The 15,958-nt window shown below is 38.1% G+C and overlaps 1 protein-coding gene across 10 annotated transcripts in view; it reads left to right on the top strand.

The window, feature by feature from the left end:
- The window catches only part of BTRC (beta-transducin repeat containing E3 ubiquitin protein ligase), a 186,052-nt gene that overhangs the window by 53,641 nt on the left and 116,453 nt on the right, over positions 1–15,958 (top strand). For 6 of the 10 annotated variants that reach the window (XM_059169149.1, XM_059169144.1, XM_059169142.1 and 3 more), the window contains exon 2: positions 12,728–12,835. The exons of 3 other annotated variants lie outside the window; for them this stretch is intronic. In XM_059169149.1, the coding sequence (XP_059025132.1) occupies positions 12,728–12,835 (108 nt within the window). Of the gene's footprint in view, positions 1–12,727; positions 12,836–14,680; positions 14,776–15,958 lie in introns of those variants that run through there. One more of the 10 variants, XM_059169146.1, reaches the window with a different exon arrangement.

Genomic DNA, 15,958 nt, shown 5'->3' with positions numbered 1-15,958 from the left:
CTACAGTTAAATCATACCAGTCCCCCAGAACATGGTTTAAATTTCAGTTTTTAGTATATTAACTGTAATATTTGTAAAGTACAAACTTCATTGCTAGCTCTCCAGTGTACATATCACTCTGGGTAAAACAGGTACACATCATGGTTAGTCACTTCTTCTGAAGTCTGTTGTTTCTTCTCTCGGTGTTAAATCCGTGAGATATTTTATAAAAATGGATATTCAAAGAGGGAATTGGCCAATAAGATGAAACAAAGTAGCAAAAAGTCATAATAATTTTAATTGAAGTTTGCATTGAAGGTATATGGAATCATAGAATAAATAGCTGACCGTGGAAATGTTGATACTGACACCATCTGATAGACTCTAGATTTGCAACCAGAGGAACTTAGGGAAGGTGGACTTATTAGCCTAAATGAGGAGAGTGGTGTGACAAAAAAGATGAAACTATCCCAGAGGAAAAACTTCATATACAACTTAAATACAAAAATTTTTACATTAAGGAAACTCTTAGTGATATTTTACATCATTGAAAGTGCAAAGGATAAAGCTAGTCAAACCTAGAGTGACAGTTTGCCAAGGCATAGAAAGGGCATTTGCTTTGCATGTTTGTACAGAGTCTTAACTTGTACTTAACTCATCAGGTTTTGAAAATTGTTCATATCCTGTTAAGGGTTGCTTTTGCCCTATTTTATTTTTTTCTTCCAGGAGTCCAAATATACATGTGTTTACTTCTCAGTGTGTAATTTTTAGGTCTTAAAGTCTTTTCGATATTTTTTTCTATCCTTATCTCTTTCAATCTATTGATTTTCTGCTGACTTGTCTTTTGTTCACTAATTCTTACTTGCTCTGTTTCTAATCTGCTCTTAAAACAATCTAAGGACTTCTTAAATTCAGCTTTTGCATTTTTTAAAATAAATTTTTAAAAAAGATTTTATTTATTTATTTGACAGAGAGAGATCACAAGTAGGCAGAGAGGCAGGGAGAGAAAGAGGGATAAGCGGGCTCCCTGGTGAGCGGAGAGCACGATGCAGGGCTCGATCCCAGGACCCTGAGATCATGACCTGAGCTGAAGGCAGAGGCTTAACCCACTGAGCCACCCAGGTGTCCCTCTTGTATTTTTAAGATTAATTTCCATGTTATATATTTTTTGTTAATGATTTTAGTTTTCTTTTTTTTTTTTTAAATATTCCTTTTTTTTTTTTTTTTTAAAGATTTTATTTTATTTATTTGACAGAGAGAAATCACAAGTAGATGGAGAGGCAGGCAGAGAGAGAGAGAGGGAAGCAGGCTCCCTGCTGAGCAGAGAGCCCGATGCGGGCCTCGATCCCAGGACCCTGAGATCATGACCTGAGCTGAAGGCAGCAGCTTAACCCACTGAGCCACCCAGGCGCCCAATGATTTCAGTTTTCTGATGGAACTCTTCATTTTCTTGTGTTGAATATCTTTTTTTGAGAGAGAGTGTGTGAGTAGGGGGAGAGGGGGAGAGGAGACAGAATGTCAAGCAGGCTCCACAGCCAGCGCAGAGTTTTTTTTTTTTTTTTAAATTTAAGATTTTATTTATTTATTCGACAGAGAGAGATCACAAGTAGGCAGAGAGGCAGGCAGAGAGAGAGGAGGAAGCAGGCTTCCTGCTGAGCAGAGAGCCCGATGCGGGCCTCGATCCCAGGACCCTGAGATCATGACCTGAGCTGAAGGCAGCAGCTTAACCCACTGAGCCACCCAGGCGCCCAATGATTTCAGTTTTCTGATGGAACTCTTCATTTTCTTGTGTTGAATATCTTTTTTTGAGAGAGAGTGTGTGAGTAGGGGGAGAGGGGGAGAGGAGACAGAATGTCAAGCAGGCTCCACAGCCAGCGCAGAGTTTTTTTTTTTTTTTTTTAAATTTAAGATTTTATTTATTTATTCGACAGAGAGAGATCACAAGTAGGCAGAGAGGCAGGCAGAGAGAGAGGAGGAAGCAGGCTTCCTGCTGAGCAGAGAGCCCGATGCAGGACTTGATCCCAGGACCCTGAGATCATGACCTGAGCCGAAGGCAGCGGCTTAACTCACTGAGCCACCCAGGCGCCCCCGCCAGCGCAGAGTTTAACACAGGACTGGATCTCCCGACCCTGAGATCAATACTTCAGCTGAAACCAAGAGTTGGATGCTTAACCAAATGAGTCACCCAGGGACCCCTCATCCTAAATATCTTGAACATGGTTATTTTTAAGCCTGTGTTTAGGAATTCCAATACTTACCACTTTGGGAGGCTTTAAAAAAAATTGTGTTAAAATGTATACAACATAAAATTTATCATCTTAATAATTTTTAAGTGTACAGTTTAGTAGTTTTATATTCACATTGTTGTGCGACCAGTCTCCAGGACTTTTTCATCTTGTAAAACTCTAGACCTATGAACAGTAAGTCCCCATTCCTCTCTCCCTTCCAGCCACTGGCAACCAGCATTCTTCCTAAATTTGGCTTCTCATGGTAATGAGAAAAAATATTTTTTTAAAAAAGATTTTATTTATTTATTTATTTGTCAGAGAGAGAGAGAGAGAGAGAGAGAGAGCCAGCGAGCACACAAGCAGGCAGAATGGCAGGCAGAGGCAGAGAGAGAAGCATGCTCCCTGCTGAGCAAGGAGCGCAATGTGGGACTCGATCCCCGGACCCTGGGATCATGACCCGAGCTCAAGGCAGGGCCTAACTGACTGAGCCACCCAGGCAGCCCTGAGAAAAAATATTTTCAAGCTTACAGAAAAGTTCTTCTCATATGAGTGGAAACATAAAGTATTTTCCTTTTTATGACTGACTTATTTCACTTAACATAGTGTTCTTAAGTTTCATCCTTATTGAAGAACACGTCAGAGTTTCCTTTTTAAGGTTGGAAAGTATTGCATTATATGTGTATTCCACATTGTATTTACTCATTCATCTGTTGGTAGATACTTGGATTATTTCTACCTTTTGACTATTTGGTTCTGTTTTTATTTTTTCTAGGTTTTTGGGGGGAGCAACATTTAATCCCTTTTCTTTGAGTTCTTGGTAATTTGTATTGAATGCTAAACATTTTAAAAAATAAAAATGGTGGGGACTGTAGATGGTAACTTCCTTCAGAGGGTTTAATATTCTTCTCATGGACATATCCCTTTGGTTTCATTGAGGCTGCTTTATTTCTGGTGCCTTTCCCTGGTGTCAGCTGAAACCCTAACTTTTTTTTTTTTTTTACCAGGGCATCTTGTCCTTGACAAGTTTTTGGCACTTTAGCACCATGAGATTGCTGAAGTATGCTTTAAATTTGGTTTTTCAGATCTGACTCTGCTTGCAAAAAGTAGGACCAAACGTCAGCAAATGTTCAGGGGGAAATTGTATATAGAATATCAGATTTACCACAGTGTATTTCCCTTCTGCCTAAAATTTTGGCTCCTAAAGTCTTGGCTGCATTAGTTGTTCTCTGATGCCTTCAAATAGCTTTCTGTATTGTATTTAGCTTTTATAGTTGTTTTTTTCTGCATAACTTTTAGCCTGATAAAATTAATATACCATAGCTGAAGCAAAATCCCAATATTATTTTCATTAATTAGATTTTCATATTATTTTTAAAAATATTTTCAAGCTTACAGAAAAGTTGCAAGTAAAATGCAGACATCATTTTTCTGTAAATTATTTGAGAGTAAGGTACAGACATGATTTTCATCACTCCTGAATTCTTTATGTATATTTTCTACAAATGAGCATTTCTTACATAACCTGTTAATAATCATCAAAATAAGGAAATTAATATTGTTACATGATTGCCAACTAGTCTACAGACCCTATTCAGGCTTTTCTAGCAATCCCAATAAATGTCCTTTATAGCAAAAAGATCTAGTTTAGAATTACATGTTGCATTTAGTTGTCATCTCTCTTTAGTCTCTTTCAGTCTGTGATAGTTCTTCAGTCTTTCTTTGATTTCGGTGACATTGACATTTTTGAGGCTTCTAGGCTGGTAATTTTGTAGATTGCTTTTCCGTTTGGGTTTTTTGACGTTTTTGTACAATTAGATACAGGTTATCTATCTTTTGCAGAATATCATAGCGGTTCTTATTGTATTCTATCAGAAGACATTTGCTTTTAATTTATTTCATTATTGGTGATCTTTTTTTTTTTTTTTAAGATTTTATTTATTTATTTGACAGACAGAGATCACAAGTAGGCAGAGAGAGAGGAAGGCAGAGAGAGAGGAGGAAGCAGGCTCCCCGAGAAGTGGAGAGCCTGATGCGGGGCTCGATCCCAGGACTCTGGGATCATGACCTGAGCTGAAGGCAGAGGCTTTAACCCACTGAGCCACCCAGGTGCCCCCATTATTGGTGATCTTAATGCTGACCACTTGCTTAAGATGTCAGCCAAGTTCTTCCACTGTAAAGTTACTGTTTTCTCATTTGTAATAAGTATTTTTGTGGGGAGATGTTTTGAGACTATTTAAGCATCATGCTCCTCATTAAACTTTCAGCTTATTACTAATGGAGTCATGGGTTATTATTTTACTTAGTGGCTTATTGTATTAGTTATCTTTTGCTGCATACCAAATACCACTGATTTAGAAGCTAATTATAACATGCAACACACACTTATTATCTTGCCATTTCTTGGGATCTGGAGTCTGATCATGGCTGCCCTGGGTCCTCTCTGGCAACAACTCTCATAAGGCTGCAATCAAGGTGTTGGCCAGGGCTGAGGTCTCATTTGAGGACTTGATCGAGGAGAAATCCACTTATGTTTTGTGGCAGAATTTCTTTCTTCATGGGTCACTGGACTGAGAGCCTCAATTCCTAGCTGGTTGTTGGCTGGAAGCCATCCACAGTTCCTTGCCACATGGACTGCTTGCTTCATTAAAATATCCATGCCAAAAGGCAATGGTGTCTGCTAGCAAGATGGAAGTTATGATCTCATATAATGTAGGTTAGGTATTAGCCTGTCCCACACTCAAGGGGATGGGATTATATAAGGATTATGAATGCAGGAGGTGTGGATCATGGGGGGCCATGTTAGAGTTTGCCTACCCCAGTTATAATCCATTATTGTCATTATTTATTTGAATGTTCAATTTGTCCCACATTTAGCTTGTGAGAGCCTTTCATGCTGGCCCCTGTATCATCTTCCCATGTCTCCATCATCCTTTGAGTGCCACAAGAATTTGTTCTATGCTCATCTTAAACTTTCCCTGCCCAAGTCCTGTAATCAGCCATTGTTCTAAGCAGCTTAGAGAGTGATATTTAGGATCATTGAATGTATTCATTGCTGTTAGCATATTACTATTAGTGGGCCTTGTCAGTTGATAGAGCTAGGGTGTATTTTTGTGTACAGGTATCTCCCGCTTTATACCACTTTGCTTTTTTTTTTTTTTTTTTTTAAGATTTTATTTATTTATTTGACAGACAGAGATCACAAGTAGGCAGAGAGGCCGGCAGAGAGAGAGAGAGGGAAGCAGGCCCCCTGCTGAGCAGAGAGCCCGATGCGGGACTCGATCCCAGGACCCTGAGACCATGACCTGAGCCGAAGGCAGCGGCTTAACCCACTGAGCCACCCAGGCGCCCTACCACTTTGCTTTTAGGAAAGACCTACACTAGTACCTGTTTTCACTATGCAAAAGAAATCTGAAGGCAATTTTTACTTTTGTGAAAAGAGGAGAAAAGAAGATAGCATGCAGTGTTTGTTTTGTGGTCATCTGTTGTAGAGACAAAGTACACTGTGAGCAGTGGGTGTGGCATCACCACACTCCCCTGAGAACCACATTCACATTTCAGCATCATGTCTCCTTAGCTTGTGCTATGTCTGTGAACATCTATGCTTTACCCCCATATCTTTTGTGTGTTCATTAGCAAGATGTGCCCTAAGGTATCAGAAAATCATAAGAGAGGTTATTTTTTTGGGTCTGGGTACACTACAAAATGTCTCCGAAAGTACTTCCTTCCTTGCTTTCTGCCATTTTGGATTTTGAAAGGTTTCATAGGAACACTGTACTTTTCTCTCTCTCTCTCTCTCTCTCTCTCCCTTTCTCTCTCTCCCTTTTAAAGATTTACCTCTTTCAGAGAAAGAGAATCTTTAAGAAGACTCCCTGCTGAGTGGGGAGCTTGACATAGGGCTCCCCACGACCCATGAGATCATGACCTGAGCTGAAACCAAGAGTTGGATGCTTAACTGACTGAGCCACCCAGGCACCCCAAGAACACTCTGCTTTTGGATGGCAAGGGAAACCTGTATGTGGGTACACTTACATATATATCATTTACTTAGAAATTTCTCTATGTATTGTAAATTTTGAGCTCACAATAATATCTTCAATTCTAGTTCAGTAGCACAGCATTCATTCTATTTTTCTTCCTTTCTGTATTTATAACTCTTTTTTGATTAGGAGAAATCTTGCTCTTATTATCCTCAGTATTTGGTCTATCCCCTTGTTTGATCCATCCTCCTATATAACTCATCTCCCATTGCTGGTAGAGGGCTCTTCATTTCCCACTCCATACTCTATGTGGATGCTTTCCTTACCCCTTTGGTTTCCTACTATTTGCACCGGGATCCTCTCCTACTGGGTATAAAACACTGTTTGGGGCCATTGCCCCTCCACCCTGTTTATCTCAGTGGATGTGAAACTCAGTGCTGGACCAGTATCCATCCTTTCACTTTCAATGAATGTGTCTTCTGCTCACATTGGGAACCCTAGCTGTCTTGCCCTCCTGCACTGCCCTGCCCGATCACATTCGTCATCTTACTGTTCACCACCATTCTGGAAGCCTTCCTCATTCCACTGGGACTGCAGTACCCCATGCCAGGCCACCCTTTTGTGCAGATTTTTTTCCTCTCACCAGCTAGGGCTCTAAAACTCTATGCCAGGCCTCTTCCCCCTCAGGGACACCTTTCTTAAAACCTCTTGGACTCCAAAAGCCTGTTTTGGGCCACTGCAACCACTTCTACCACTCAGCTTGATGCCTAGTTAGCCTATATTCACTTAATGGTTGTCAAATTGAATTTTTTAAGTAGGAAAGGAGACAAGGGAAGAGGAATCAAATTTTATTTAAAAAAAGTCACTAGCATTTTTACAGCAAATGTTTTTAACCTAGCACATTCCAACTTACACAGAATACAATGATTTCCTTTATCTATATAATCCTTACAGGTTTATATCCAAGCTTTCATGCCAAATTTTTACTTATGTACTAGGGGTATATTATCATATTAATGATTTCTGAACTTATCTAGCGCACTTTCCTTCCACTGTGTCTATCAGTGCTACCACCGTCCTTCATTATTCAGGTTTGAAAACTCATAGTTATTTCTGACTCATCCTCTTCTTTCCTTATAGTTAGTTGTTAAGTCCTATAAGGTCCTTTTCAGGTGCCATTTTTATGGGGCACTGTCCTAGGTACCCAGAATATCTAGTTTTGAATCCCATCTTTACTGCTTATTAGGTGCCTACCAACTTTTGTTAATTTACTTGACCTCTTTGGATCTTGTTTACCTTGATAGGTTGTTTTGCAGGTGAGTAAGATAATTGTGAAAAGAGCTTTCTCCAGTACTGTTCTAGTAAGCCCTTCTAGTCTGGTAAGATTGGTCTTAGTAAAGTATCCATTATTATTTTATCAGTATTCTTACCTATTCCATAAGTAAAAATTGCTTCCTTCTTTTTGGTATGTAGCTCTCTCTGATTTCTTACCATTAAGCTCACTTTTATTGAGTATCTACTATGACCAGATACTGGAGGTAAAAAAAAAAGTAAGGTATGTCTCATATCTCTGAGGAGTACCATCTGGTAGTGGAGACAGATATGTAATTAACTTACATACAGTAACAATTGCTACAATAAAATTAAAGCCTATGTTTGAACTTTTCTAAATTTTAATTAAACTTATATAGCAGCTATTGTCAAATACAGTTTCATATGTTACTGTATTTTCCTTGCAGTTACTGTTTGTGTTGGTTAATTTATCTTGCTAAGAAAGAGTACTTGAGAGCAGGTCTTTATAGTGGTGAGTCTTAGGGTGTAGTGTAGGGGAGACAGACACATTGGGGTCTTCTGTTATTGCCAGGTAGTCACTGTAACTCTTCTGAACTTGAGTTTACTCTACTGTTACAGTGAAAATATTAATAACTCTTTGATAGGGTTTATAATCATTTAATGAAATAAGGTATTTAAAGGATCTTGCAGAGTTTATGCCTGCCAAATTTTGGTTCTCCTTTCCTTGTACTCCATGTGTATCCATTTCTGGTAAAGAACAATACGTATTTAATTCTATGGTCTGCAGTTCATAATGGCTTCCCGAATGTTTTGAAATACAATCAACATTCATGGAAGCCTTAGTAGTGGCATCGCTTTACATTTTTTTCTTTTTGCACTCTTATTTTAATTTTACCACAACTTTGTGCAATGAGGCTGGGCAGACATGACTATCCTATGTGATAAGTGAAGTTTCATTTTTGAAGTGATTGAACTAAATTGGGATTCTTAAGAGGCAATCATTGAATTTGTATATGTAGAGTCTGAATATATTACATGGCCTGTGGAATACTGTAGTTCTCTTGGACTGACTTTTTAGTTGATAGAGTAGTGAAAAGGGAATTCTTCTATTCCATAGCTTAAGGATACACAAACTCTCAATGCAGCAATCTTTTTATTGTTGATTATTATAGCTCCTATTACTCGTAGAAGTTGACCAACAGGGACCTGAGTTTAGGAGATTTTGTCATTCAGCTTTCATGTAGTAAATGCTGAGGCCAGCCCTTTGCCTGCAGGGCCCTCTATCATTGAAGAGGAACTGCGACTTTTCTCCAGGCAGCCAAGTAGGGGGGAGGAGCCAAGGTTTTCACTGTTCTCTGTGAAAATGGATTTGTGCTGTTGGACCTGAAGGGGACTAGATAGCATATTCTTCTTGAAGCACTGGAGGCCCTTTGTTGCAACATTTCAATCTCTTTCTGATTCTTCCATCTAGTAGAAAACATGTTTGAGCATTTTTTAAAAAATGCTGTGTCTATGCTTCTCAAAAGCTAGTGAACTTACCCAATTGGCTAACAAACTTCAATTGTAATAAATTATTATAGTCTTCACCTTTCTTTGATTTTTGCAAAGTAGAGTTATCTGGAGCGAAGTCAAGTGGGGAATGAGTTGAGAAGACAGATATGTGCTGTGTAAATAGGATGAAGGCACATGGGTGATCCAGACTTTCTTACGGCTTTTGAGATTGTGCAGGAGAAACATTTAAGGAATAGGTTATTCACAAGTCCTTTAACAGTTAATAGAAGTATTTAAACATGAGAATAGAGTTGCTAGATTGCAGTTTAGTTTAGAATCTGCTTTTTTTTTAATTAAAAAATTTTTTAAGTGTAGAGAGAAAACCTTGGAAATTTAAATATTTTCCAGCCTAAACTTTAAGTAGGAAACTATTTGTGCTTTTCAATTTTTTAAAGCTAGGTTTTAAAGGGGTTATATATTAAACATGGCCGGGCAGAAAAAGTCTTGGATCTTTGTCAGAAATTGATGAATCAGGATGGCCCTGAAATATATAGAATATATAAGAATAGTAACCAAAATGATACTCCTTTTTACCCTGTTACTTCTTGCCCAGATTTCTTTTGATTTCCCCCTTCCTTTAGGATGCTCCTAAATGTATAGAAGGGAAAGAGGTAGAGTAGAAGTTATAGCCTTTTTTTATTAATTTTGTGATTATATTTTTTTCCTCAGTGTTTTTAAGTGGCATTTACCAGTATGGGTAAGATTAATTGTTACAATACAAACCAATTTGAAAATTGGTTTTTAAATTGAGCTATAGTATATAAAATCTTATGATAATGTGCAGATCTGACTATCCAAGTGCACTTTTCATACCCACACCAATTGTCTTATAATAATCGAAAATGCATCCTCTGTGTGGTGTTTGCAAGTTAATGCTATTTTGGAAATCATACCAGTATATCTAGTGGCTTTCCTGGGTGTTTGTAGCTCATTATTAATTATAATTTCATTTTGAAATTTTAGTTTAAGGGGGTGAGGTAAGTCCTTTCAAATTCTTAGGACTTTTGGTGGAGGATAGTAATGAATGAGTAAGGAAGAGCATTAAAATGACAAATGGTAAAGAAAGTCATAATAATCAAGGACATATTACAGCAATAACACAGGATCCAATATAGAATGAAGGAGATGAAACATTGCAAAGAGGAATACCGAAAAATTTAGCAAATAGTGTTCACAAATACAAATATGCACATTTAATAAAAAGGAAGAGATCATGCAGGTGTCTTCAGTATGGCTAAAAGTGCATGAGCCATCTTCCTTTTCTGAAGGGAAGGGAAGAAGCAAAGCCGTCCTCTAGTGCCTGCTGCTTTTTCTTTCTACCATTCCCTTTTTTCTCTTCTGTATTTTCATTCTCTTTTTTAATTTATTTTCACTTCTTCTCACTGTCCTACTTTTCGACATTCAGTCCCACCTTCAGAATGAGACTTTCTTCTGCCTGGCATCCGCAGAACTTTAACCAACTGCTTAATAATATGCAGTGTTTCTCATTAACCATGAGAGAAACTCACTAACAACTTGTTGCTTTTTACATTAATGATTTTATTTTTTTTAAGGTTTTTATTTATTTATTTGACAGAGATCACAAGTAGGCAGAGAAGCAGGCAGAGAGAGAGGAGGAAGCAGGCTCCCTGTTGAGCAGAGAGCCTGATGCAGAACTCAATCCCAGGACCCTGGGATCATGACCTGAGCTGAAGGCAGAGGCTTTAACCCACTGAACCACCCAGGTGCCCCCAAACAGTGATTCTTATTCTCTTCTCCCTTGCCTTCTGAAAACATGAGCATCTCTCCTCCTGAGAACTACTGGGTAAGACTGAAATTAGTATAAATAATTCTAAGGAGAGTTGAAATAAATGAGAGATGTACATTGGCAGGGTGAAAGGGAGAAGGAAATTATAAGTTCACAGGATGGGACTAAGATGGGAATTTGAACAAAACATCAAGTTAGTTATGAGCTAGAGCATCAGGGCCAATTGGGAGGACAGAGGTGAGTTAATGTAGACAGTTGGGCAAGATCAGATCAATAGAGTGCTTGGGTTTCATTTATTAGTTAAAGGGAGCTATTAAGAATTGTTGGGGAGGGTGACATGATAGTAAGGTGAAGACAATTATTCTATTTAGCTGCTGTTCATAAAATGGATTATAGCTTGAGGTGAAGAAATACTGGAAACAGTGAACAAGTTAGGAGATTGTTGTGTTAGGTCATAGCAGTGTAGCTGTTGTGGTTGGTGTGTTATCCTTTGATTTGTTTAGCAAATAACCTTCTTTTAAGTCTGATGTCTCCACATGATGACCCTAGGGATGGATGGAGGCAGGAAAAAGAGTTCAGCACTTAAGAAGCAATAGGCCAGCATTTCAGTTCCTAGTTCTCTACATTCTAAATTCATGATCACGAATAAAAACCTCGATTTTTCTAAACCATTAGTCAACATTAATTATAGAATCTAGACCTGATCACTTTTTTGGAGTCCTTTGTAGCAGGCTATCCTTATATCAGTTTTAGAGAGTGTGACCAATGAATACCACATTTTGTTTCCTAATATTAATTTCTGTATTTAGAATATTTTAAGAATAAAAAAGTCCAATGATTATATTTAATATTTTAAGACCTACAATTTCAAGTTTAATATTATGTGTATTGACTGCTATATTTTAAAACAATGTATTGCTGTTTTCATATATGCTATGATCAGGTATTTAATTTTTTTGGTACTGTTAGATTGTTGATGGACCAAACCTCAGCCTGGAATCCATTTAGAGAAACTTGAAGAATGTAAAAATTCTTCTAAAAGATAGTGTTTTCTAAGACTATGGGAGCAATAACACTAATACTGTTTAATTAGTGTTACTAGAAATCCTTTTTACCCTTTTTGCTACTGAATACATTATATGTATATTTACACTCACATGTACCTTTTTATTTAGAAGATTTTAATACCAGCAACTTTTGGTTCTCTTTTTCTCTTTCTCTTTTTCTGTCCTTGTCTCTCTCTCTCTCTTTTTTTGTTGTTGTTTTCCCTTCTGTTTGGGCTGTCCCCCACCCCCACCCCACCCTCCAATCCATCTGGAAAGATGGAAGAGGCAGCTGCTATGGTAACTATGCATTTTGGTTAATGAATAGCAGACTAACAAGATACATAAAACATATGCAAACTGTGCAGAGTTGGCTGCTGTCAACTGCTGTGGGGGTATAATACTTTCTCTTTCCCTTTTCCCCACCTTCTTAAAAAAACCCCCAACTTTCCTGTTGTATTTTGTTTTCTACTTTACCATTCCTAATAATGAAATTATCATGAAGTGTTCTTTTTCTTTTTAGTCTGTACAGTAATTCACCCTGTGGTGAATTTATGGTAGAGGAGTTGAGGTGCACAGAGGAAAAGAATTGATTAGTTGGATTAAGAAGTAGATTTCCTTTAGACTCATACATAAAAGAACAGAGACAACGATTTTTACTATTTGTTTTGTTTTGTTTTGTTTTTTGCCTATAACCTCCTTTCTTTCCCCTTGCCTTTTGGCCACTTGTGCCCCTTTCAAAGTTCTCTCCGGGGTTAGAAATAGTAAGTAGTATGTTTCTTGAATATGTTTCTATCGTAAAGGCCACATGCAACTGGAATACTGCATTCAGCCAAGCCTTGAAAGTTCCTGTAATCTGTGCCATCCTGTCTCATACTGTCCCATCTCATAGTTGTCCTCTCTCTGCAGTGCTCTATGCCCAGGTCTCTGTGGCTGGGCTGCTCCAGCCTGGCGGACAGCATGCCTTCGCTGCGATGCCTGTATAACCCAGGGACTGGCGCACTCACAGCTTTCCAGGTACTTTCTCTGTCTCTGTGGGTTATTTGCGGGCATTAGTGTGTGTCTGATTCATGAGTGTGTCCTCCTTCTTTCCTATGCTTTACTTATGTTCACTTTCTCTCCTTCATATTGCTTGTATTTCACATGACTCAGTACTCCTTTAATGATTCATTTTTAATGTATACCCAGACTGATCCACTCTTCAGACATTTTTATTACTGTGATTGGTTTGCCAGAATTGATATAGCACAACTTGACTGTTGGTTTTCGTATCTAGTACAAGTATGATAGTGAATTTTAAAGTAATTTCAGCCAGTAGCATTTATTATGTAACGTTTGCTCTGGACCTACATAAAGCCAATTAATTACAACCAGTTACCTGAACACCTTCTTGTGTTTTTTTTACGATTATTAAAAATAAAAAGTGCTCTAATTCAGAGTGTCTCCTGGTTACTGTACTCCTCTATATATTTTGGGGTAAGATCTGTGTTTGTTTCTCTCTTAATTAACAGGTCTAATTTCAAGGCCTTTTAAGACCTTGAGTACAATATTCAGCTTGAAACAGTCCAGCTGGTGTTGCATAAACTGACAGATTCTAGTTCCCTTTAGCCTTTCTTAGAGCTATTAGGACAATTCTAGGTTGTGAGAGAAATCTATAGAGAGAATAGAACATTTGTAGAGAAAAATGTAAGAAAGAGCTTGATGCCCATAGCTTACAGATTAGGGGACTATATATGGTGATTTTCTTGGCAGAAATGTTATCTGTCCACCTCAGGCATTTGCAGTTTGTGTTTAGCATTTAATTGTGATACGTAGCTTAGCTTTTTCTTTGTTTTTAACCTATGTAGTTCATATTCTACTTAGAAGAATTTCAAACGCAAGCTGTAAGCAAGCATCAGAGTGCTTATGACTATAGTCTTAGTCAAAAGAGAGAAAGTTAAGTAGTCTGCATTCCTGAACTGTGCTAACAGTTGTTCCTTAATAATACCATTTTAGTGGTGATAATGCTAGGTATTTGTTTGTCCTTTGTAAAACACAATATTAAACTTCATTTGCTTGTCTTGGGAGATAACAGTATATGAGAGTGCATAGGCTTTAACATTAGTTAAATCAGGGCTTACACACTGTCTTTGTCAGTAGTATGATCTTGAGCAAGTCATTTCATTCTCATCCTTATGTTCCTCATCTGTACATGGGGACTAAGTAAAGGCGTGCAGTAAATGGCTACTGTTGTTATCATCTTCATCATCATTAATATTTTTGCTATTGTTGTTAGAGAATTTTGCTATCCTAACAGTATCAATTTATTTCAAATACTTACATTTTTGTTACATGTCATATTGGTACAGTTTCTGCTCTCCAGGAACTCATGGACTAACCTGTGGTTTTTTAATCTTATTGGGGTTGCAATAAGTTTAGCCAAACTGCAAAGTCTAAGAGAACAGTCACTATAAGACTGTCTTCATTTCAGACACCAATTGCAAATCTAGGAGCCCCCATGACCCACATTCATGTTTGATAATTCACTAGAAAGGACTCACAGACTCAGTGAAAGCTATTATACTTAAAAATGTTATTACAGGGCGAGAGTGTAGGTTAAAATTAGCCAAAAGAAAGAGACACATGGGTAGATTCTCAAGAGACCAAATATAAAACTTCCCGTCATCATCTCCCAATGGATTCATGACCTGGCCACAGTATATGACAGTACACAAAGGGTATTGCCAACTAGGGAAATTTACCAAAATCTTTGGTGTCTAGAGTATTTTTTGGGCACAATTACAAACTGCCTGCCTGGCTGACTGTTAGTATATCTAGCCCCTTCTGTAGGTCACACTAATGCTTTCTCCCATTTCCTCTCAGGATTGGAACTGATAATGTATGGCTCAAAGCCTCCACTATAAATCACATTTGTCCAATGGCCAAAGTCCTCAGGCAAAGAAAGACACTCCTCTTAGGTAAGAAGTTCCAGAGGCCAGTATACTACCTCCCAATAGCCAAAGGCAGAGGCCAGACCTGTCTTTAGGTAAGGTTGGTTCTTCACTACACAGGGGTCATGGACTCCTTTGAGAATTTGAAGAGAACTGTTGAGAACCCAATAAACTATTGATCTTAGAAAAATGCATATGACACATAGGCAAAATTTTATTTGATAGTTTTATGTATAATTATTTCTGTGAAATCACATAATCCCCAGAGTATAAACTCCCAACTGAAAAATTCTATGAGAGAAATGTGCAGCGAGCCAAAAGAATGTATAAAAGAGGAACCCGATCTAATCCAAGGGTGGGAATAAGGAAGATCAGGTAATAAAGTTTTGAGTTAAGGTCTTGAGGATGAGTAGGAATGAACTAGGCAAAAGGGAGGAGGGGGAAACATTTCAGGTCTAAGGAAGAAGCAATGCAAAGACCCTGGGAACAGGTGGAGCTTGGTGCATTTAAGGACTCTACTGTAAAAAGACTATTATTTCAAAGAAGGAGAATGGAGCTAGGAAAGACTGGGAAGCTTGATCATGCAGAATTTGTGGGTCATCTTAGCCTTGATGCTGTGAAGAGCAGTATGCAGTTGAAAGGACTTAAACAGAAGTTTGACCTGATCAGATTTGCATTTATTTTCTTTTTAATATTTGTAAAGATTTATTTATTTAGTTGAGAGCGTGCGCAAGCATGTGCATGAGCAGGGTGGAGAGGGAAAAGCAGACTCCCCCATAATGTGTTGCTCCATCCCAGGACTCTGAGATAATGACATGAGTAGAAGTTAGATGTTTAACCAACTGAGCCATTCAGGCACCCCCAGTTTGCATTTAGATCTATTACTCTAGCTATTCTAAGGGTAATTTAGTGATTGAGGAGAGATGGTGGCAGTTTGGTGTTGGTCTAGTCCTTTGCACTCTTAAAAATTATTGAGGACACTGAAGTGCTTTAATTTTTGTGGGTTATATCTATTGGTATTTACTATTTGAAATTAGAACTGAGAAAAAATTTTTAAGTATTAATTTATTACTTCATTAAAAATAACAGTAATAAACCCATTCTGAGGCACCTGGGTGGCTCAGTTGGTTAAATGTCTGCCTTCCACTTGGGTCGTGATCCCAGGGTCTTGGGATCAAGTCCCACATCAGACTTCTTGCTCCACAGGGAG

This window comes from Mustela lutreola, chromosome 4 (assembly GCF_030435805.1).
Source record: "Mustela lutreola isolate mMusLut2 chromosome 4, mMusLut2.pri, whole genome shotgun sequence".
Classification (NCBI taxonomy): domain Eukaryota; kingdom Metazoa; phylum Chordata; class Mammalia; order Carnivora; family Mustelidae; genus Mustela; species Mustela lutreola.
Note: the sequence above shows the minus strand (reverse complement) of the source record. Positions and strands in the feature narration are given on the sequence as shown.